The sequence below is a fragment of the Scophthalmus maximus genome, chromosome 17 (assembly GCF_022379125.1).
Source record: "Scophthalmus maximus strain ysfricsl-2021 chromosome 17, ASM2237912v1, whole genome shotgun sequence".
NCBI lineage: Eukaryota > Metazoa > Chordata > Actinopteri > Pleuronectiformes > Scophthalmidae > Scophthalmus > Scophthalmus maximus.
Window position 1 is genome coordinate 19557590 of NC_061531.1, and position 22411 is coordinate 19580000.

Consider the following 22411-nt stretch of genomic DNA (forward strand, 5'->3'; position numbering starts at 1 on the left):
TAGTAGTTACTTTTAACAGTTTAACCGTTATCCTTCACACATGCCGCTTACTAAAAAATATCCTCTGTGATGCAGTTTTGCATAATTGTACTGCACATATTGTGCAGTATGTAAGTTACAGGTTAAAATATATTTATGAATGAATAAAAGTTCAGTAATAGCTTTGGGTTCAACATCTCCATTTTATTCTGAAAGACATAGAACAGGAAGTTCTTCCATAAAGAGCGCGGCTTCATCCAAACGCTGACTCCGCCCCCCCGGGCCCGGCCCCGCCCCCGCCCCGCCCCCGCCCCGCCCCCTGCCTCTACCTGAGCACCTGCCCCGCGCGCCCCACCTGTCCCGCTCAGGTAGCGGCGCGTCGGGCAGCAGCGGGCCGGGCAGCGTGCAGGGGAGGCGGGGTCATGGCGGAGTCTCAGCTGCTCTGCCTGGACGACGAGCACGTGAACGAGAAGGTGCCGGAGTCCAGGCCCGAGTTCTACTACAGCGAGGAGCAGCGCGCCGCGCTGGAGCAGCTGCTGCGCGGCGGCGACGGCGCCTTCAAGATGCGCCTGCGCGAGGACAACGCCAAGGACTTCCTGTCCGCACGCGAGGTGCAGTGCGTCCGCAAGACCTTCCGCGAGTACGACGCGGCCGGCGACCCCGAGGCGGCGGAGCGCGACAGGGCCAAGGAGGCGTCGAGCGCGGACTCCGGGGTCCACTCCACCTACTGGCCCGAGATGTCCGACACCGAGGTGCCGTCGCTGGACATCGGCTGGCCCGGCGGCGGCGGCGGCCTGTACAGGGGGGTGACCCGCGTGTCCGTGTTCACCCACCCGCCCAAAGAGCCAGGGCCGCACATCAGGGAGGTGGTGAGGAGGCTGGTGCAGGAGGCGCACAAGGTAACTTCCCCCCACTTGGCTGTTAAAGGTCAGAGAACAGAGAAATGTGCAGCTTCTCTTCAAAACAAAATCCAAAAAGTCCCACAGTGATGAGTTCACATCCAGACGAACCACCAGAGACGAGGGGCGTTCTACGACTCGTGACTTCATGTTGCCAAAGCAGAGATCAATAATCACCAAATTTCTCTCAGATGTGCTTCGTCATAAACTCAAAGTCCCATAATTATGGATGTTATCTTTCCTTAAGTCACGTTTAGCCTTTTCCTTATAAAGGGCTCGTATTGGAAAAAACGCTTAATGTAAGATAACGTCCATAATAATGGGACGTCGGTTTTGATTTTTTCACAGGTGTTTATTGTTTATGACGAAGTTTATCTGAGAGAAATATGGTGATTATTGATCGCTGCTTTGGCAACATGAAGTCACATTAAGTGTTTTGGAACGTCCCAAAGAAAAACCTCAAATCATCACAGAAGAAGAAACTTTAACCACCGAATATTTGTGATATGAAATTTGACTATCAATTTTTTTTTTGTAAGTCATCCAATTGTTTATAACGAATGAAATAAATCGTCATTTTTCAACAAGAGTAAACCTGTCGGGACTGTGTAACAGTTACTGGTTCGGCTCCTTACAGACGTTTTTATTGCCTTTGGCCAAAAGAAAATAATAATTTATAATACCCATTCTTCACAGCATGATTTACACGAAACCTCTCTGCGACAAAAGTATTAATCTGCTCAGATTAAAGGCAGGTACAGTAGATTTACGGATTAAGGAACCGTTTCTCCGACATGGAGACATTTAGTTCACAGCTACCGTGTAATGGGCGGTGTAATAAAACTTATCGTTGGCTTCTTTTGCATCCCGGAGACCTACTTGGCTCGCAGCCAATCAACAGTTCTGAAATGGTTCTCAGATGATTGGCTGCTGTCGATCACGTGACTGTGACTCACACTCATTAATGTCACTCCACACGTCGGTGAATTAATGAGGCGACAGTCGACCTGAAGTAGGTGGCGGTTTAAAGTTAACGCTCCTCGGGTGTGAAAGGATTCCTTATAAATTTAAAGACGATTTTAATACTTTCTATTTTTTTAGCTCAGCAGCTGGTTTGGACAATCACATCCGATCACAATGCGTCTTCAGTGCGTCCTCGGTGCATTGACACCTGTAGAGCAAACGCTGTCGGTTGGCAATGTGATCATCGTACAGATTGTCACGCAGGTGTAAACGGGGTATGAGTTTCTTCGTGGCGTATGGAATCACTCGATCTATCTTTGTTCCCGTAAGATCAGGGGAATATTTTTAATAGGAATAAAGGAATATTTGCAGCTGGTCCCCATGTTGTTGCACGGTGCAGAATGTTTCCGTGGCCGGGCCAACCAAGCCCACGGCAGTCTTTTCAATTTAAATCGAAGGGAGAGTCTGGTACAAGTTTTCACAGGGTGAGTCACACGTGGTGGAGACGTTGTAGGCCGAGCTGCACATCAGGACTTGCAGCACGAAGACAAAGACCTGTTCATCCTGCGGCCCAGTAGCTCCACAACAAGCCTCTCCTTCATTTCTCCCACTCACAGATTCACACCGATTACTTGACCTGCCAGGTTTGCACAGAAAAAAAAGAAAAAGAGTGAAGCTGAAGGAGGGGGGACCATTAATCGGTGACTGATCGGCCTGATATTTAGCTCCAGGGGCTACGATTGTAACGAGACCGGCTCAGAAAACGTTTCTCTATTTGTGCTGAGGACGACCGTACAATACGACAGAGGCTGCCGCTGGTTTTATGACAATCATAATGTAATAACTAGAGCCCGACACATGTATCTCTTAGCCTTTATACCTCCGAGCTCGGAAGACGAGGGGGGGGGGGGGGGGGGGGGGGACTCGAAGGGGCGTTCCAGTTCTGACTCGGAGGTCGGTAATTCCGAGTTACGAGATTATAATGGAATTAACTCCACAGCCACGCTGACCGTCACGGAGGCGGCTTCGATCATCATTTTGGATAAAGCTCCATTTGCCCCAAACAAGTGAAACTCGTGCAGGAACTGAAGGTGAAAGCTGAGGAACGAGCCAGAGGTTCATCTGGCTCGGTGGCGACGGGCCGCGACAGCCGCCGCGCTGCGGAGCAGCAACGGCCGGGTGAAACCTGATTATTATCAGTTTACAGGAGCCGTGACAACTTAGTGAGCCGCTCGCCTGCTGACGCCGCTCTTCTCCAGGGGAAGTCGATCGTCTGCCACATACTTCACGTGGTCCCGCTGCATATCAGTGGTGTCGCTCGTATAGTCACAGAGGTGAAAATAAGTGCATGAGACAGTGTGCCAGTACGAGTCCAGCTGTGTAGTTCATGTTGAAATGAGCTATACACTAACAAGTCCTTCAAATCCACATCAACAGTCTGAGGGATCTGTCCCACCGGCCGTGCGGTCCGGGACCTTCGGACTCCTCAGTTTGGTTCCGACCAACGTTGCAGGTGTGAACGTTTCCTCGGACCAAGATCTGGTCCGACCCAAAGAGGAGGTCTGGGTCCGGATCGAACGGAACCGTGGTTCGGGTTCGTGAGCGGCGTGAAAACTGGCAATTGGTCCGACGTCAGACTCTCGCCCGTCCACAGACCAATCAGAGTCAAGTGTCAGGGAAACGCAGCCTCACCTAGGTGGCGACGACAGGACCGAGGTTTGTCACGTAAAGTTCTCGCAACAAGGCGACGTGACACCGAAACTAACGGGATCCAATGTGAACAATGTGACAAAACCCGCCGGCGTTGGTTCGCACCTTCACCAGGTGTGAAAACTTTTGCTAGTTTTGTGAGCAAGTCGTCTTTTTTCTTCAATGCAGTCTCTATGTTTGAAACCGAGCAGAATAAAAGTGTCCTGACGAGTCTGAGAGTCGGGTTACGACATGTTGACCCCCTGAAGGGTTTTAGCTGGAAGACAATATGAGATGGTCGTTATTTAAAGATGCGGAGACATTTTGATTTTCGACGTGACGACCTGCTAATGTGTCAGACACGTGCTCCATCGACGCTCCTCCATCTTGTGGTCTTGAAGAGGGAGCTCGTGGTTTTGATTGTGTTAGAACTTATCGAGCTGGTCCGTCGTAAAACTTGGGTTTTTAGAAATGATTGATTCACCCTTAACGTACGGCAAGGTTGTATTATTACATCATAGAGCTACAATCCATGATTGTTGTTTTCCTGAGCGGTCGATGAGTGTTCAAGCCGTTAAATGTCAAATGTGAAAAACATGATCGGAACTGAAAAACTGATGTTGCAGAAAACAAGCACATGTTCACAATTGATAAGATCAGTGACATTTAGGCCATTTTTGCTGAAGAAAGGACTAAATTCAATCGATCATTTACCAGATTAAACCTGTTAACCAGTAAACTGAAGAGGCTCCGGGGGTTTCTCTGGTTTCCTCAAGACGCCATCCAACCAAAACTGTTGATGAGTAATCGTTGAGGCGCAATTCACTGTGTGGTTAACTTTTCAAAATGTCATTCAAAATTGTTATCTCCCCTCACACACACACACACACACACACACACACACGCGCGGACGCGTCTGTTGGTACTTGTTTGGACGCCGTTGGATCAGGCCCTTACACGAGCACCAGAGCTGCAGAGGGAATAAAGATATGGAAAAAACCCTCATATGATGAAAACTGTAAACGTCAGCGTGGCTGTCAAACGCTGCACTGCACACTCACCGCGTGTGTTTCGTAAAATTGAATGTGCAATAAAAATAGGGCCATACTGAAAGTTACTGTACGGTACGTGTTGTATCTTGTCACTACTCAGGTCAGGCGTGTTACGTAATTGTCCCGGTCGCAGATCAGCGTCTCTGCTGTTTGAGTAACGTTAACCGTGGCAGCGCTCGGGAGGTGTCTTCACTGACCTTCTTTAATTGTCTGGAAAAACAAGTTCCACAATGAAAACACTAAAATAAATAATAGAGTTGAAGGTTTTTCTTCAGTATCAAAAGCAAAAGTACTAATGATTCAGAGATGTGACGATTGTTGAGTGTTAATTTAGAGCTGCAACAGTTAATAAATTAGTAATCGACTACTCAATTAATCAAATTCTCTGATTTCAGCTTCTTAAATGTGAATATTTTCTGGTTTCTTTGCTGAACTAAATATCTTTGGTGTGTGAACAAAACAAAACATCATGTTGGGATTTGGGAAACACGATCGACATTTTTAAGCATTTTATGAACCAAACAACTTATCGATTAATCTAGAAAATAATCGACAGATTAATCGATGATGAAAATAATAGTTGCAGCCCCTAGTTATGTTATATTATGAGATTATCCAAGATGCGTTAGTGTACATACATGTAGTATTTGTATCTCAGCTGTTATCATTAAAAGTCATAATGGGAAGATATTTGAGTGTAGAATTCCAAATTTCAGGGGAAAACTGATCATTTGGTTGATTTTGTGTCCGTGATATAATTGTACTGTTGCGTTGATCTTTAATAAGAGAGACAAAATGTTTGGTAATAGTTTGGACCGGGCTGTACAGGACGTAAACACCGGAGCGGGTTATAATCGCGCCCCCCTCTGTGTCTCCCAGGTGGTGGCCATCGTCATGGACCTGCTGACGGACCTGCAGATCCTCCAGGACCTGCTGGATGCCTCGTCGCGGCGCGGGGTGGCCGTCTACGCCGTGCTGGAGGCCAAGGGAGTGCCCCACTTCCTGGACATGTGCGCTCGGCTGCAGATCAACGCGGTGCATCTGCGGGTGAGTGCTGAGCCTCGGCAAACAGTGGAGAGCGGAGGGAGGAGGCTCGCTGACACGGCACACAAAGGGTAAATTAACATGGGAACCTAAGTGGGTCAGTGCACCGACTCCTGTGGTAAACAACGGCGAAGACTGCCAAGATTATTGTGGCTCAAAGTGTGTTCGTGTCATGTTTGACGGGGTTATAGAACCAAACCATGAGTCCTGTTGAAACATGAGAATAAAGGGGTTCTGTCTCCCAAATAAGTCCTTTATAAGAAGGTTTACAAGCTGTATGATTCATGATTTACTAATGCTAATGGCTCAGTTGTAAGCCTAATATTAGATAGCTAAAAAAAACGCTGGGTAATATTATAAAAACAGATATTCTTTCACATAATAAGAAATACCTAGATGCAGTTTTTCACCCGCTGATGGAAAACTGGGGTAATAATTCATACCTTATTTTCTTTAAAAAAAAGTAAACCAATGTGGAGCATGAAACATTAGACTTAATACCTGGAATATGAAATGCTGAAATATTGGAGAAAAACGAATAAATTGGGTTGTGGGCTGCAACTAAAAATTATTTTCATAATCAATTAATCTGTCGATTATTTTCTTGATTAATCGATTAGTTGTTTTGTCCATAAAATGATGAAAAATGTTATTTGTTTTCTCCACACACCAAAGATATTCAGTTTACTGTCACAGAGGAGCAACGAAACCAGAACATATTCACAATTAAAAAGCTGAAATCAGAGAATTTAGATTTTTTTTTTCATAAAAACTACTCGAACCGATTAATGGCTTCTCAAAATAGTTGGCGATCAATTCAGTGATCGATTACTAATCGATTAACTGTTGCAGCTCTACTTGGGTGTTATGTGTGTGAATGCAACCAAATGTGAAATCATCATCATATTTTTACAATTGAACATTTGTTATTATGAGTGGCAGCTCCTGTGAAACAGATGTAGATTAGAAGCGAGCGGCAGTTGACTGAGCTCAGTCCGTCATCCTCTCTCCTGCGGGGACACGATACCTGCAGCCTCATCTACCGGGTGCTCGGTTCTGTGGCTCTCAGTGGAGTTTAACTGGAGCGCTGCCATGCCTGGCGACGGCGGCGTCACCTGATAAGGCTGTGAAAGGCCTTTTCAGAGCGCTGGGCTCTGTTACTCTTACTTCTTACAAACGAACATTCATAGATCCTGAGAACAGACGCAGAGACTGAAACTCGATGCTTCGCCCCCACGCCGCTCCTCCCTGTGCGTGTACTCAGTATCTCCCTTCCTTTCTTGAGTAAACCTATGTGGCTAAAGTGTTTGTGCTCAGCCATTTGTCTCTTGGGAAAGTTGACTTTATGTTCCAAGGTGCGACGGCACAGTTTGACTTGGCATCGCCTTGAACCAACCAGTCATCTGCGACACGGGGACCTTTGATACCGTGGCGGAGGCTGAGTGTGTTTACTCGGGCTTGTCTTTGTGATGTTAAGCCTGGTGAAGTATGTAATTAAGCGGGTGGTTGTTTTCTCCTCTGCAGAACCTCCGTGTGCGGATGGTGACGGGTGCGGGACTCGCCCTGTCCTTCGGAAAACTGCCCGGCTCCTTGTGCTCCAAGTACATGCTGGTGGACGGAGACAAAGTTATGTTTGGGTCTTACAGGTGAGTGTAGGAGACGTTCTTAATGCACCGTAGAATTAGACGATCGCACCGGTCAAAGTATTGAAGAATTTAAAAAGTCCGTATGAATCAAGTAATTCTACCTATCAACTTCATGCATTCATCAGCAGACTAAAATAGCACAATCATTTTAGAAACCTAATAAGTTAAGTTGGTGAAACATTTACCATTTTTATCAGGAACCATTTTCTACCAAAACTGCGTTATTTTCTATAGCTGGGTCCAAATTTAGTGTTTTTCGGTATGAATGAAATAATCCCAATCTTATACCATCATTATTTATTTTAAAACTAGAGACAACTATCCAAGTAACGCTGCTTAGCTACCATGCTAACAAAGCTACTAAGCTGCTTATGGAAACAGCTATGATAATGTTGGGAAGCTCGCTAGCTAATTTGACTATAAAAACAGATACTAAAAAAGTAAAATCATTAAAGAAATTAATTATTATTAAAATGCAATTTGCTTAAAAAATATACCTTATTGTGACATTACGTGAAACTAAAGTTTATCCAAAATCCAAAAAAGCGTAGAGACTGTGAGGTTTTACATTTAAAAGTAGCAGCTCCAACACTTGATGTTGAACCAACACTAATAACTCAAACACATTGAACCTGTTGAATCGCTGGAATGATTTCCAAAGCGCTCTCTCTTTGTACCTGCACATTTCTCTTTTGTTGTAGATCAAGTTGTGGTCCATTATTATAATTAGTTTTGACGCCGTGTGTCAAACCGGTATGAGATTATATTGATAATAATAATCATCAACTCCTACATTAGTTAACCCTTACGCTCCCTTCAGACGTTGGTATGTAAACAATGGTTGGTTTGTAGTGTGAAAATGACAAGATTCCTTTAAAAGAGCTTTTGGTTTTCATTCCAGCTTCACCTGGAGTTCCTCTCGGATCGACAGGAACACGATCACAGTGATGTCGGGACAAATTGTGGACTTCTTCGATAACGACTTCAGGGAGCTGTACGCCGTGTCGGAGCAGGTGGACCTCTACGGAGAGTTCAACATCACCAAGCCGCCGATCGCGACGCCCGTCAGGAAGGTGGAGAAAGTCCCACATCTGCCCGTCTCCACGTCTCGCTTTCAGATATCGGTCGACGACTCCAGGCGGATCGACATGAAGGGGCCGGCTCATAAATACCACAACCCCAAGTACTCTCTGGTCTTCGGGAACAGGATGGGCCTCACGGGTTCCCTACAAGACCTCTCGACGCCGGGCGACTCGCTGGTCGGCCTGAACCAGAGGAACGGCCTGCAGAGCAGCTTCCTTCACGCCGGCAGCAACGGCACGGACGCGGTGGACCGAGTCTCACCGAAGAGTCCCTGCTCACCCACGGAGGAGGAGGGGGAGGATGGAAAGGGAGGCGCGAAGAAGAACCCGTCGCCTGTCACGAAAAAAACGCGCAGCTCCTTCAGGCACTTCTTAAAAGGCAGGGGAGCCAATCAGAGCACAGAGACTATAGAGGAGGGCGTGGTCACTCCCCAGACCCCCTCGCCCGCCTGGAAGGTGTCCAACACCAACGGCATCGGAGGACACGAGCTGGAGGACTCCTTCGAGGTCATTGAGAGACCGGGACCGCTGAAATCCAAAACCAAGAACCCGTCCAAGCTCATCCAGAGGAGCTTGTCTCTGCAGACCATCAACACGGGAGACGACGACGACGGTGCGTCATCCAGCATCTGCGTTGTTTCTATTCTTATTTCATCGTCGTCTGTATCACGGCTACAACATTTATAGATAGTTGTATCTTTCTTAGTTATTCCATAGAAATTCACAATCGTCCAAATCGTCACTGTTTAGAAGCCGAAACAAGAGAATTGTGAACTATTCGCAGTTTGCGATAAATTTTCTGTTGATCTACTAATTGATGAATCAACAAACCTTTTAGCTGTAGTCCAAATACAACCCAAGTTTAAGTCCCAATAACATTTCTTTCATTAGCAATCAATCAACGTTTTGATTGAAGACTCAAAGAAAAAATGTGTCCACAAGCATTTAGCAACTAAAGAGCCTGATATCTCCCTCAGGGTGGTGGAGACCAAACACAGAGATAAAAGAAAAGTGAAGGTTGGACTTCGATCCATCATGTTCAAATAAACATGAGTCCAAACGAAAGTTATGGTTTAATAATGTTGCTCTGTACCTGCTGGATGTGTTAAAATATATATATATATATATATATATATATATATATATATATAAATGTATTTTTTTTTAGATGTTATATGTTAAGTAATTTCTTGAATCTGAACCCACCCTAAGAATCTATTCTTTTTTTTCCTTTGAGCAGGACTGAAGAGTCGGCGGCGGCACCAGAAGAAGAACTGCATCCAGTCCTGAGACCAGGAACAAGCGTCCGGTCGTCGGGGCTTTTCAACAGCAGCTGGAGGATCTGACTGTTAAACATTACACAACACCGCGTCACCTGACGGTAACCAGGCAACGTTACCTGACAAGAGCCGAGGGCCGCCCGCTGCGATTGGCCCCGTTTCAACGCTTCAGTCTCGGGTGAAAGTCGCCGGCCGCCTGGTGGGAAACGCTCGACTGAGCTTCTCACCTCGTGGCCAAAAGTGCTGACGGAGGAGATTTCAAAAGCCATTTTTTGTAATGAATCATTCTACAGTTAAGTGTTTTTTGGGGGTTTTTTTACATTTGACACTTGAACCTAAACGCAGCAGAAGCCGTGGCGTTGCCCAGGTAACGAGGGCCTCTCGTTGCCGTGGAGGCAGGAGAAGTGATGAGCCGAGTGGTCGCCCCCCCGAGTTTCACCTTACAGGCGACGCTGGCGAACAGAAGCAGCGTTGTACAGGATGTGGACAATGTTGCGTCGACTCTGAAAGAGGATTTGTGTGTTGCACTGTGGGATTGTTTGTTTTTGTATCTAGAAGAAATTAAAATTGAGAATCCTTGAGAAAAACACTTGAGATGCAAATCATCACTTGTTTTGCAGCATTTAAAAAATGAATAAAGTTTTTTTTTTAAAAATATTATAATAAATAAAAACTGGTTTGTTTGATTCAATGTCAAATGAAATTCATTCAACACACGGACCGGAGTAGCCGGGGATCAAACCACCGACCTCACAGTGTCTTCACACTGCGACCAAACTCAATAAAAGACACAGTAAAATAAATAATATGATATATATATTATTTATATATACACTGTGTGTGTATTATGTCTACACTACAGTATATAGACAGAAAATAATAACAGACAAGCCTGTACCAGCTGTCTGTCAAAAACAAATAGAAACAAAAAGAAATACATTTTCAATTTTTTCAAACATAATAATCACATCTCAGTTTTGTATTTGTTTATCTTTTGTGAAGCTACATGTTAGTAGTTCGTCATATTTATTCCATAATCAACAGACACACATGGATTGTATTCACTCTAGTGAATTAATTTATGATATGCTCAATATGTTATATGTGCAGCTTTTAACTCAACTTCCTGAAGCCACTAAAAACAAAAGCACATATTTAATAACTATGTGGAGCCTGTTTAAAACATAAACCTTTGTAATAAATCCAGATGTTTGTTAATGTTATATATTTTCTACATATTGAGGTCAGAAGAGTTAAACAGTCTTTCCTATGCAGACGACTTTGACTTTTCGTCTGATTAATTCACTCACACCTTCCCGAGAAGTGTGTGTGTGTGTGTGTGTGTGTGTGTGTGTATAGAGCTGCTTCCAGGAAACCACAGCTCTGTATCACACATCTCACACACACACACACACACACACACACACACACACACTCAGACAGGAGCAGAAAAAGCCTTAATGCACCAACACTCTTCATCTGACAATTAGAAAACTGAAAATAAAATATCACATGATTTTTCAAAATGTCACGCCATCGTTAATGTATTAATAACTAAAAAGTAAAATAACAAGTCATGAGCTTCCTGGCGAGTGACATGTGGTGATGATGTGACGCCCCCTGCTGGAAAAACATTCAGAACAAAGCAGTTTATTGTGCAACAGCATGAAGTCATTTAATTTATACAAAGCATTGAAATATATCTATATTAAATATATATATCTAAATAAAACGTACTGTGCAATTTCTACTTATTCATAAGTTAATTTGAAAGCTTTACTTTTTTGTGTTTTTTTGTTTTTACATTTGTGTCATGTGAGAAGAGACATTTACAAGGAACATTTACATTTCATCGCTGACGTCAGAACATTATATGAACTGTAAATTAATCTACAGGACATTTTCTTTAAAAGTCTCAAATATAAAAAAAAAAGCAGATCAGTTTTTTAACTGCTTCTGATTCAGTCATCTGAACTTTAACCTTCAGACGTGACCTCTGCAGGTGAACAGATTCAGAATCAGGTTTAGGAAGAAAATAAAAGACGTTAAAAACATCACAGATTCAATCTCAGTCAATATTAATAACTATATTTATTTTCTCTAATAAGCATTAGTAACATAATTGTGGACTTTTTGCATCATTTTCGAAACATTTGCATAATCGTTTGAAAAAATTGCATAATTTTATGATTTGAAATTTGATTTTATGGTCATTTTGCATCATGTGGTCATTTTGAATCATTTTGAGATTGTTTTGCAATTTCTTTTTTGAAATATTTGCACCATTTTGTGAAAAGTCATCGTCTTTCTTTGTCATTTTTGCATCATTTGACCTGTTTTGTGTCTCTGTTGTCGTTATTTGGTCATTTTGTGTCAGTTAGTTGTCGTGTTGCATCAATCTGTGGTCGTGTTGCATCACTTGATGATCACTTTTTATCATTCTGTGGTTGTTTTACATTTACTCCGTGTCTCTCGGTCGTTTTGAGTTCATGTACAGTTCTCTGTAGTTCTGAGTTTGCCGGTTGTGTTTCTTGGGCCTCCCTTTGGTCATCGGACTGTTCCTCTTGGCCCCTCTGACCCCGGTCGGAGCAGAAGTGCGAGCAGTTTGCAGAAGTAACGTTGAGACTTTATGCCACCGGGCCACAAAACAGTTCACTCAAGTGTCACTTCCCAATTTAGACGCTTCTGTGAAATTGCTGCGCGATTCAGTTTTAGTTTTCTGTTCATCCATTGAAAAAGAAGCGAGTCGTCGTCGGGCTTCTGCTGTTTCAGTCCGAGGAGGAAGTGTTGCCGATGACCTTCCTCTTGCGTAGAGACACCAGGTCATAGAACGGGTCCTTGGTGACGCTCGTCCTGCGGAAGGAGATCCACGTTTTTAGAACCGAAAGGTCAGAGGTCAAATCAGCAGCAGCGGAGTTTAGTTCACGTTTCGCTTTTTGCAAAACCAGGGACCGTTTCCCAATTTCAGTCATCGACTGTACGAGTCAGTCCTGCAACTAAACATTATTTCATTTATTGACTTATTCAATTAATAATGTTAGAAAATGCTGAAAAAGGTCTTTGATTTAAACTGGAACCAGTAAATGTTTTGTTGCAGATCTGGTGAATCTTTATGTAACTTAGTGGAGTTATTAATTTCCCCATTATTATTCCTAACTTGAGTATGACAGATTCCTGCTGTCTCTCCTGAATCCAGCAGGGGGCAGTCGAGCACCGACGAGTCACGACCCCTCACCGGCTTCCCACCAACACATTTCTAGTTATAGTCGTTTACCAGAGATCTGAGAAACAGACTCATTAAAAAACCATTAGTTGGCTAGCTTAGCTTAGCATAAAGCCTGTAAATGGCTCAATCAGGAATCTTTCTATATCTCTTCATCTGTATGACTCAGTTCTGACTCGCTCTTCTGTTTTTCTCGTCGGCCGACTGTGGCCGCTTCCTGTGATCCAATCAGCCAATCGCTGTCGATCTCTAACTCTGTTCTCGTCTCTCTCTGTCTCTCCCTCGACCCTCGGCCTATCACGGCCTGACGACGTCACCGAGCACCAAAGGACTCACGATTCTAACAATATTGTTCCGATCGGCAGTGGAACTCGCTCCTGATTGAATTCGCCGTCACAGTATTTCTTGGCCGAGGAGCTGCTGATCTGAACTCTCTCTCTCTCTCTCTCGCTCTCTCTCGCCCCGAGGCTGGTGTCGCCCCGCGTGTCCTCGCCGAGCGCTCACCTGATGGCGTCCATCCAGTCGTCGCGCTCGTCTGCGCTGGCGGCGCTCAGCTTGTAGGACTGGTGTTTCCCCTGCACCACGCGGCCCTTGTGCTCCGTCTTGCAGGCCTTGATCGTCTGCCCCTTGGGGTTGTACAGCTCCAGACAGAACTGTGGGGAACACAGACACTCGTGTTGATTCGAGTCGAAGTGAGGAGTCTCTTCGGAGCGCTGGAGGCAGAGGGGACGGATCCTCCACTACCTGTTTGCTCGAGTCCTGCAGCTTCCGGACGCACAGGTTCTCCAGGGGGATGATCCCGATCGGATCTTTGTCCTGCAGGAGAAGCCAGGAGATTAAAGCCCGACCGCAGGAAGGACAGTTGACATTTGCATTAGGAGAGACAGAAGCCTACTGTGGTGTATTTGAAGTAGTACAGGCAGCTGTCTGTCAAGATGAACCACCTCCTCTTCCAGGTTTTAACACGCCCGCCTGTGGACAGAGGCATGTTGTTACATCTCCTCACGATCGTCCGTCAGACACAAACATCCTCCTCCTCCTGCTCTCACCCATCTTCAGGAGCCAGCCCTCCCTGTCGGGGTTGAAGAACGTCAGCGTGAGGTCGTTCCCGTCGTCCTCGGGGATTTTAAACGGCTCGCTGCGGATACTCGCGTACAGTTTCTGCAGAGCGACGCACAGGGGAGAAGAGATGGTCAGCTTCGGCATCCGAGTTCGCCACAACCTTCCCCCCTCTCTTCCCTGTCTCAATATATATGACATATGATGTTTGGCGGCGCCGACCGTGAGCAGCTCGGCCGGCAGGTCGTCCCCGTGGTTGATGCCTCGGTTCATGGTCACGAATCTCTGCAGACTGGGTTTGTCCTTCACGTTGGGGTTGTGGAGGCTCGTGTTGAGCATGATGACGGAGAACGACAGGATGTAGCAGGTGTCTGTCACACACACACACACACACACACACACACACACACACGCAGCTGAATCAACTGCACTCATTCACAATGAATAGGTTTCTGAGCAAACCCTCTTCACACACAGAGGCTGAGTAGCTACCTGTGGACTGGAAGACCCCCGGGTTACAGTCGCAGTAGCGAGTTGCGAACGCCTCCATCATCCTGTCGATCTTCTGGGCTTCTCCCGGGAGACGGAAGCTCCACAGAAACTGCCTGCGAGAACAAGGAGCAGTGCCGAGCGCACGCTGTGGGAATTGCACGAAAGAGACCTGAGGGTGAAACTGCTGCAGCACTTCACGCCGGCGCTGATACGAACCTGAGCGCCTGCACCAGATTCAGGTCTGAGAACTCGTGCAGAGCCACGAAGGCCTTCAGCGTCTCCAGAGGCATCTGGTCCCTGTGTGGAAACCGAGGCACATGGAGTTGAAGATGGCGACGTGTGGCCAAAGACAAGCGAAGCGGCTGCGTGATGGTCGTACCTCCCTCCCAGGAAGCTTCCGATGGCGGTCTTGTTCAGTCCCTCCTCTTTGTAGAGAAACTCGGCCACGGACGCCGCTCGCCATTGCAGCAGCTCATGTTCAACCAGGTAGTGGAAACCCTGGAGGAGGAGAAGAGGGCGCGATCTGACACGCTTGGCTTGAAATGGAGAAGAGGTTCGGACTTAAGAGAAACGGGAAGTAGAGGCCACGGCATCCTCTCACGTTCGGCTCATTCAGATTCGGAAGACTTTGTCTTAACCCGGCGCATTGTCCGCTTCTCCTCCAGAGTCACCGCTCTTCATTAACCACAGAGCTCAGGCCGAGATGCAGGTCGGAGGGAGATATGTGGCCGGTACCTCTGAGTCTCATCATATCACCCTTTATTCTGAGAACGTCTCGCTGCCAAGTGCTTCTTCACATCGAGTGAAAAGATGGAGGTCGCGCCGGTGAAGAGGCTCTTCTGCCACGCTTCAGGGAACAGGATGTGGCTTTTCTCGCTACTGCTCGTCCCCTGAGTCTTTGTACCGAGTAACTGTTTGCACTTCTGCACAACACACACACGCACACGCACACACACACACGCACACACACACACACACACACACGCACGCACACACACACACACACACACGCACGCACACACACACACACACACGCACACACACACACACACGCACGCACACACACACACACACACACACACGCACACACACACACTGCTCCAATCAATATCCGCCGCGTGTGAGTTATCTTTGACCTGCGGATCACAAAGCGGGTGAAAGTGCACTTTCGTCTACTGTGTCTTCGACGTGTCTCAGGTTCGACCGGAAGGACAAAGTGTTTCCTCTCGAGTCCGGACGCGTTCACACTTTCCCGTTTGGTGCGAAACCAAAGTCGCCGGTGTGAAAGTTTCCTCGGACCTGGTGTCTGGTGTGAACAACGTGACAGAAACACGAGCGTAATGGACGTGTGGCCTGCGAAAACATGTTTGTGGCTACAAACAGGCACCATTAGTTACACTGAGATTATATATCAACTCACCGTCTTAGGGTCCATGTTGAACTTCTTCTTCCCGCGCAGGAATCTTCTGTTCCTCCCGACACTTTTCCTGCAAAGAAACCAAACGCAAACAATTTACCTTATTAACTATTCAAGTTGTCTGCTAATCATTTTGTCAATTACAAATAAAATGACAAGTGGAGATGAAATATTTTTGTTGTCACAGTAATGCAAAATAGATCAAAGTAATGTATTAACAGTCACATAAAATTCCTTTTTTTTAAATGCTTTATCAGTTGAAACAGTAAGCTGAGTAATATCTTCAAGGTTGAATTCACTCATTGTAACTCGCTTTGGAAAAAGGGTATTATAATAAAATGTAATGTAATCTATGACGGTTAAAATACATTAAGGTAATGTATTATCAGTTGAACAGTTAATTAAAAGTAATGTATTAATAGTAACACAACAGATAAAAGTAATGTGTTATACGCTGAAAAGAAAGTTAAATCAATGTATTAACCAACATAAAATAGACTGAAGTGATGTATTGACAGTTGAAATAGATTTAAGAAATACATTATCAAATACATTATCAGTTGAACAGTTAGCTTAAAGTAATGTATTGGCGGTTAATAAAGTAGGCTAAAAGTAATCTAGGACCATCAATGTAGATCAAAGTAATGAATTAACAGTAACATATCATAGATTAAACAGTTGGAATAGATGAAGGTAATGTATTAACAGTTGGAGCAGTTAGCTAAGAGTAATCTCTGGAAATTGAAATGGATAAAGGTTATGTATTAGCAGTTGGAATAGAAACAATAAATGCATTATTGGTTGAACAGCTAGCTCTTGAAACAGTTCGCTAGACGTAATGTATCAACAGTTCAATTGTTAGCTGAAAGCAGATGTCAACTAAAATAGTTGAAGGTTATGTATTAAAAGTGGAAATAGATCAAAGGAATGCATTATCGGTTAGTTAGCTGTTGAAACAGTCAAAACACTTAGAGATTTATTAGTAGCAGATATAAGTAATGTATCGTCAGTTGATCCGTTAGCTCCTGAAACAGTTGGCTGAGAGTAATGTATGAAGAGTAAGAGGTAATGGTTGAACAGTTACATGTGTTAGTTATTGGTCTAATGGATCAACAGCTGACATAAATGTAAACTGCTGAGGCACCTAATGGAAAATGCTCTGACGTCTGACTCTGACAAATCTCTTCATAACTGTTGCATGACTTTGTGGAGCTGAGCGTCGTGTGATGCGTGGGAGTCTGAACCGCATCAACGCAAGTCGAGGAAGACGAAGAGGCCGACTGACTCATCCGGTCGAGGAGCTGCTGTATTTATCTGCTCATGTACTCACTTGTGCTCCATCAGCTTAGGGCTCTGGATCTGTGGGATGAAGTGATCGATCTCCAGCCGCAGCTTCTGTGAGACGGAGGCAACGCGAGAGCAGTGACGTTAGAGCCCGTGGGACCGAGGGACCGCACGGATCCCCCACTGTACATAACCATGGCCACATACTGTAATGAGATAACCTCCAAACATCTCTTCTTTTTAAAAGGTCTGGCTTTAGTGTGAGCCGTGACAAACTCTGAGGCTTTGTGGAGAAGAAGAAGAATAAGGGCCGGTGATGTAAAGACCTTGATGAAACTATATTCACCACCTGAATGTCGTCCAGCAGCTCCGACTTGTGAATCCTGATGGTTCCAGTGGACCTCCTCTCGGCCGGGGGGGGACTCGGTGGAGCTGTGGGGCAACAGAGGGAAACATGAACACTGGGGGGCAGTTACACTTCTTGTTCGGTCGAGCCGCTGTGGCCTCTCTTAACAAGCTCCTGTAGTGTCTTTTTGTCCATATATGGAATAAGAGGGGAATATGGGCTTACTTCTCTTCCTTTGGAATGTGATGCAAGGGGTCTTTCAAGGACCCTTACCACTCCTTTACTTGGCCTTGAGAGTTACACGTCTCACATAGTATAACTTGATTCGAAACCAGGTGTTATTTTATCAAACCAACGATGGGCCTATAAATGAAACCCCCAAGAAGAGTCGGGAGGGTTGTCCTTTTGGCCGGACACTCTCCAAGCTCTGCAGGGCTTGAATCGATGCTGGTCTTTTTGTAATAAACCTTTATATACAATCAAGACGGTGCCGGCGGACTTCTCTTCAATACATCTTCACATCATCGCTACTTAGTATACAACACTCCCTCTCGCAGAGTGAATCACAACTTCATCCTTCACCGGTAAGAGTTCAGTGACAGAGACGAAGAAAGGGCTGAATTCAGCCGCTACTCTTCCTCCTTTGAATGAATGAGATTGAATATTGAAGATTAAATGTCATCTTCACTTGTAAAGGGTTTTGTCCAAGAAGAACATTTCCACCACAGTGTCGTTATAAAAGCACAAAATGGTGTTTTTTGTCGTTGGCTGTTCAGTTACTAGGTCTCAAACGATTGACTGCAAAACAACAACTGTCGTATATGTTGCTACTTTTTGAATAAATACATATTTGCAAGAACAGTTTGTAACCCACAACATCCACATCAGCAGAATTTTTACGTGAGCCGCAAAGACTCCACCAGACAAATGATTTGACTGCAAATGAGCTCATCTTATTATTTATGCTTCAGCAGCGGCTCTCCGCTACAAGTTAAAGTACGGCGATAATAATAATGTGGAATAATAAACGCGTACCTTTCCCCCAGAGGAAGCTGTCTTTCCTGCGTATGGCCATGTTTGTGGACGGTGCAGAGCGACTGAGCGGCTGCACAGGAAACCGACTCCAGTGTCAGAGTGAGAAAAGGGCCGTCGCTCTGTACGGGGGCCGACGCCGACGCTCCCACTTCACCCCCCACACTTTGCTTACCACATCTCAGATGACGTGTGTGTGTGTGTGTGTGTGTGTGTGTGTGTGTGTGAGGACATGGCTTCGTGAAGCAGGACTACTGTCCTCATGTCCAAACAGAGATCAAATACAACGTCATTCGCTTCACTCGCTCGAGTTCAAATATTTCAACTCGAGCGAGTGAAGCGCGTCGTCGCGGAAGCCAGTTAGCGCTGAGAACTGTCGTGTGACGCCCTGACGTCGTATCAGAAATGGGGAATGAAACTCTTGTGGCTGTGTGTGTGAGAGCAGTTGCTATTTGTGTCGTGACCGGGCGAAGAAGGACAGGGGCTTGACAGGAAGTGAGTATGGTGCTAGCTTTAGACCCAGTTAGCACAAGCGCACACGCGTGTGTGTGGAACTTGCTTGTTCGCACCAAAAAATAAGCACATTTTCACTTCATGTTGCACTTTGGTGATTGACAGCTGGTATCGTCCAATCGGTGCATGGTCGCAGGTGCAGGTGGACGCGCAGTGGACGAGCTCTCGGTCAGACCACACCCCCAAATTCTACGTCTGGTTGCAAAAACAAAACCAAGATGGCCGCCCACACACCAGCGGGTGACGTCACGGTGGTTTGACGCTTGTTCCACATAATAATATGAAAATGTCTTGAGCTTGTGTTCACCACAGAGCTTTTCAGACATTTGACCTGTTCAAAATAAAAACCTTTAAAGAAAGTGTAGAAGTCTAGAATAGAAATAATCATGTAAAGAAATTGTACATGAATGTAAATACACTCTTCTCAGCTGCCTGGTGCAGAACCATCTGTTCAGGGACTAAACCACGTGGTGTTGAACAGGAAGGAAACAAAACCAGAGCAGAACGAGGCTCATTTCATTTGCGATACGAGGCCCCACCTAGTGGCTCCTCATAGTCTCTTCACGCCTCAGACAAAGAGCAAATAAGAGTTATTATTATTTAAATATTTCAAGGAATGAAACACAAGAAGTGTAAGCTGTTATCGTGAAGAAAAGCGTGGCCGTATTCAGTATTTCTACTGACGATGTAAATCCTTATAGATCCAATATTTGTGTCTTTTAAATCCTTGATTGAAGAATGAAATGATCTCTTCGGCTTTTAAGACTGTTCATATATTCAATTCAATTTAATTTTATATGCATAGCGCCAAATCACAACATACATCGTCACTTTACATAGTAAAGTCAGGACGTCACAATATTACAGAGAAAACTCAACACGTATGAATGTGTTGTGAAATATACATTCATCTCTTTATATGTAACACGAGTAGTCAATACCTCAGTCTGTGTCGGGTCTGTGTCTGTGTGTGTGGAGGAGAGGAGATATTTGATTTCCCTTAATACATATTTTGCTTCTCCGTCCAGGTCTTAAGCAGTTGAGAACAATCGTGTCTATTTCTGTGGAGGAAAAAAGAAAATTGTGTCTGTGTTGCCGCAGCACACGAAGCTATTTCTGTACAGACGTGAACAGACCAACCGGCACGAATCAGCCTGACAACGTGTTTCTCAGCCTGATTGTTCTGAGTTCCCCCTCGTCCAATCATTTAATTATTATTTTACGTAAAAAATTAATGAGGTTTATTTTCTTAATTCAAGTTCTATATATTTGGTTGTATTTGTGTTTTCTTCTTATTTATACTGTATGATAGAGTTTATGTTTTAACTTAAATATCAAGGGTCCTTTACAATTCTTCATCATGAAGGTTTGAGAAACGACATCTTAGGAATCATTGACAGATTAAATATATATATTTCGCAGGTAACAGGTCGCAGGTAACAGGTCACAGGTAACAGGTAACAGGTCGCAGGTAACAGGTAACAGGTCACATGTCGCAGGTAACAGGTCACATGTCGCAGGTCACATGTAACAGGTCACATGTCACAGGTCACATGTCGCAGGTCACATGTAACAGGTCACATGTCACAGGTCACATGTCGCAGGTCACATGTAACAGGTCACATGTCGCAGCTAACAGGTCACATGTCGCAGGTAACAGGTCACATGTCGCAGGTCACATGTAACAGGTCACATGTCGCAGCTAACAGGTCACATGTCGCAGCTAACAGGTCACATGTCGCAGGTCACATGTAACAGGTCACATGTCGCAGGTCACATGTAACAGGTCACATGTCGCAGGTAACAGGTCACATGTCGCAGGTCACATGTAACAGGTCACATGTCACAGGTCACATGTCGCAGGTCACATGTAACAGGTCGCATGTCGCAGGTCACATGTAACTGGTCACATGTCGCAGGTAACAGGTCGCAGGTAACAGGTAACCGGTCGCAGGTAACAGGTCACATGTCGCAGGTAACAGGTCACATGTCGCAGGTCACATGTAACAGGTCACATGTCACAGGTCACATGTCGCAGGTCACATGTAACAGGTCACATGTCACAGGTCACATGTCGCAGGTCACATGTAACAGGTCACATGTCACAGGTCACATGTCGCAGGTCACATGTAACAGGTCACATGTCACAGGTAACAGGTCACATGTCGCAGCTAACAGGTCACATGTCGCAGGTAACAGGTCACATGTCGCAGGTCACATGTAACAGGTCACATGTCACAGGTCACATGTCGCAGGTCACATGTCGCAGGTCACATGTAACAGGTCACATGTCGCAGGTAACAGGTCACATGTCGCAGGTCACATGTAACAGGTCACATGTCACAGGTCACATGTCGCAGGTCACATGTAACAGGTCGCATGTCGCAGGTCACATGTAACTGGTCACATGTCGCAGGTCACAGGTCGCAGGTAACAGGTCGCAGGTAACAGGTCGCAGGTAACAGGTCGCAGGTCACATGTCGCAGGTAGCAGGTTGCAGGTTGCAGGTCACAGGTCGCAGGTCACATGTCGCAGGTAACAGGTCGCAGGTAACAGGTCGCAGGTCACAGGTCACATGTCACAGGTCGCAGGTAACAGGTCGCAGTTAACAGGTCACAGGTCACAGGTCACAGGTAACAGGTAACAGGTCGCATGTCGCAGGTCACAGGTCGCAGGTAACAGGTCGCATGTCGCAGGTTACAGGTCACATGTCGCAGGTAACAGGTCGCAGGTAACAGGTCACAGGTCACAGGTCGCAGGTCACAGGTAACAGGTCGCATGTCGCAGGTCACAGGTCACATGTCGCAGGTGGCAGGTGCACAGTGAGACCGAGGTGTGGGGGGGAAGTCGCCCTTCACACTGATCATCTTTCAGGTGCCATTCATCCCAATTTGTGCGGATTCAAATCTCTCCGCCTGCGCTAACAAGTGTTTTCGTCTGTCATGAGGCTTCGACGGCAGCAACTCTGGTGGAACCTTGGGTGGTTACAGTCTCCCTTCGTCAGCCTCCAGGTCTTCAAGGTCCTGGTGTTTTATTCAGTAACCATGGGAACCTGATCTGCCTTGTCAGATCAGAGACCTTCAGGTAGCGAACACAGGTCTATTTTCAGCCTCTGGGCATGTGGGCAGCGTGCGATTAGTTCTTTCACGCTGTTCACGTGTTGCCGTTCGATCGCCATGTCGTCGTCGGAGAGCGAGAGAACAAGAAGCTCAAACAAAAGTGTTTCGTCAGTGACCTTCGCTTGGCCTCTGCCGTCGCTGCCGCGTCGTCATGATGTTCTTTTCTGAAGAATAAAAATATCTAATAAAAAAGACGTCACGGGGACTGAAGGCCTTCACACGTGCAGAATGTTACAAACCTGAAAAACCTGCCTGGCCGACCTTGATAGAAATACCTGAGGATGATTAATAT

The 22411-nt window shown here is 45.6% G+C and overlaps 2 protein-coding genes across 4 annotated transcripts; one reads left to right on the forward strand and one right to left on the reverse strand.

Moving 5' to 3' along the window:
• Window positions 1-282: 282 nt before the first annotated feature.
• Window positions 283-10320, forward strand: fam83fa (family with sequence similarity 83 member Fa). The gene is made up of 5 exons (XM_035615836.2): window positions 283-878; window positions 5462-5629; window positions 7151-7272; window positions 8174-8967; window positions 9595-10320. The coding sequence occupies exons 1-5, from the start codon at window positions 402-404 to the stop codon at window positions 9642-9644; spliced, it is 1611 nt and encodes a 536-aa protein (XP_035471729.2). The 5' UTR covers window positions 283-401; the 3' UTR covers window positions 9645-10320.
• Window positions 10321-11268: 948 nt separating this feature from the next.
• Window positions 11269-18642, reverse strand: cyth4a (cytohesin 4a). Of its 3 annotated transcripts, none has more exons than XM_035615885.2 (13): window positions 18491-18642; window positions 17459-17541; window positions 17156-17220; window positions 15829-15895; window positions 14788-14906; window positions 14625-14705; window positions 14409-14521; window positions 14139-14287; window positions 13907-14018; window positions 13753-13829; window positions 13602-13673; window positions 13362-13510; window positions 11269-12487 (listed from the first exon to the last, which is right to left on the reverse strand). In XM_035615885.2, exons 1-13 carry the CDS (start codon window positions 18528-18530, stop codon window positions 12403-12405), a joined length of 1212 nt encoding a protein of 403 aa, XP_035471778.1. In that variant the 5' UTR covers window positions 18531-18642; the 3' UTR covers window positions 11269-12402. The 3 variants fall into 3 exon arrangements, with proteins under 3 accessions (XP_035471778.1, XP_035471777.1, XP_035471779.1); XM_035615884.2 differs by having other exon boundaries at window positions 17456-17541; XM_035615886.2 differs by lacking the exons at window positions 17459-17541; window positions 18491-18642 and having other exon boundaries at window positions 14788-15714; window positions 17156-17223.
• Between the last annotated feature and the right edge of the window lie 3769 nt (window positions 18643-22411).

What these genes read in the sequence shown, in the direction of transcription:
- cyth4a (XM_035615884.2), bottom strand. Translation starts at nt 18,530, where the DNA reads ATGGCCATACGCAGGAAAGACAGCTTCCTCTGGGGGAAAG. An exon ending in GGAAGCTTCCTGGGAGGGAG is followed by an intron (nt 14,706 to 14,787) that starts GTACGACCATCA and finishes GTTTCCACACAG; the next exon opens with GGACCAGATGCCTCTGGAGA. An exon ending in GGGGGTCTTCCAGTCCACAG is followed by an intron (nt 14,288 to 14,408) that starts GTAGCTACTCAG and finishes TGTGTGTGACAG; the next exon opens with ACACCTGCTACATCCTGTCG.
- fam83fa (XM_035615836.2), top strand. Translation starts at nt 402, where the DNA reads ATGGCGGAGTCTCAGCTGCTCTGCCTGGACGACGAGCACGTGAACGAG. An exon ending in GTTATGTTTGGGTCTTACAG is followed by an intron (nt 7,273 to 8,173) that starts GTGAGTGTAGGA and finishes TTTTCATTCCAG; the next exon opens with CTTCACCTGGAGTTCCTCTC. An exon ending in CACGGGAGACGACGACGACG is followed by an intron (nt 8,968 to 9,594) that starts GTGCGTCATCCA and finishes TCCTTTGAGCAG; the next exon opens with GACTGAAGAGTCGGCGGCGG.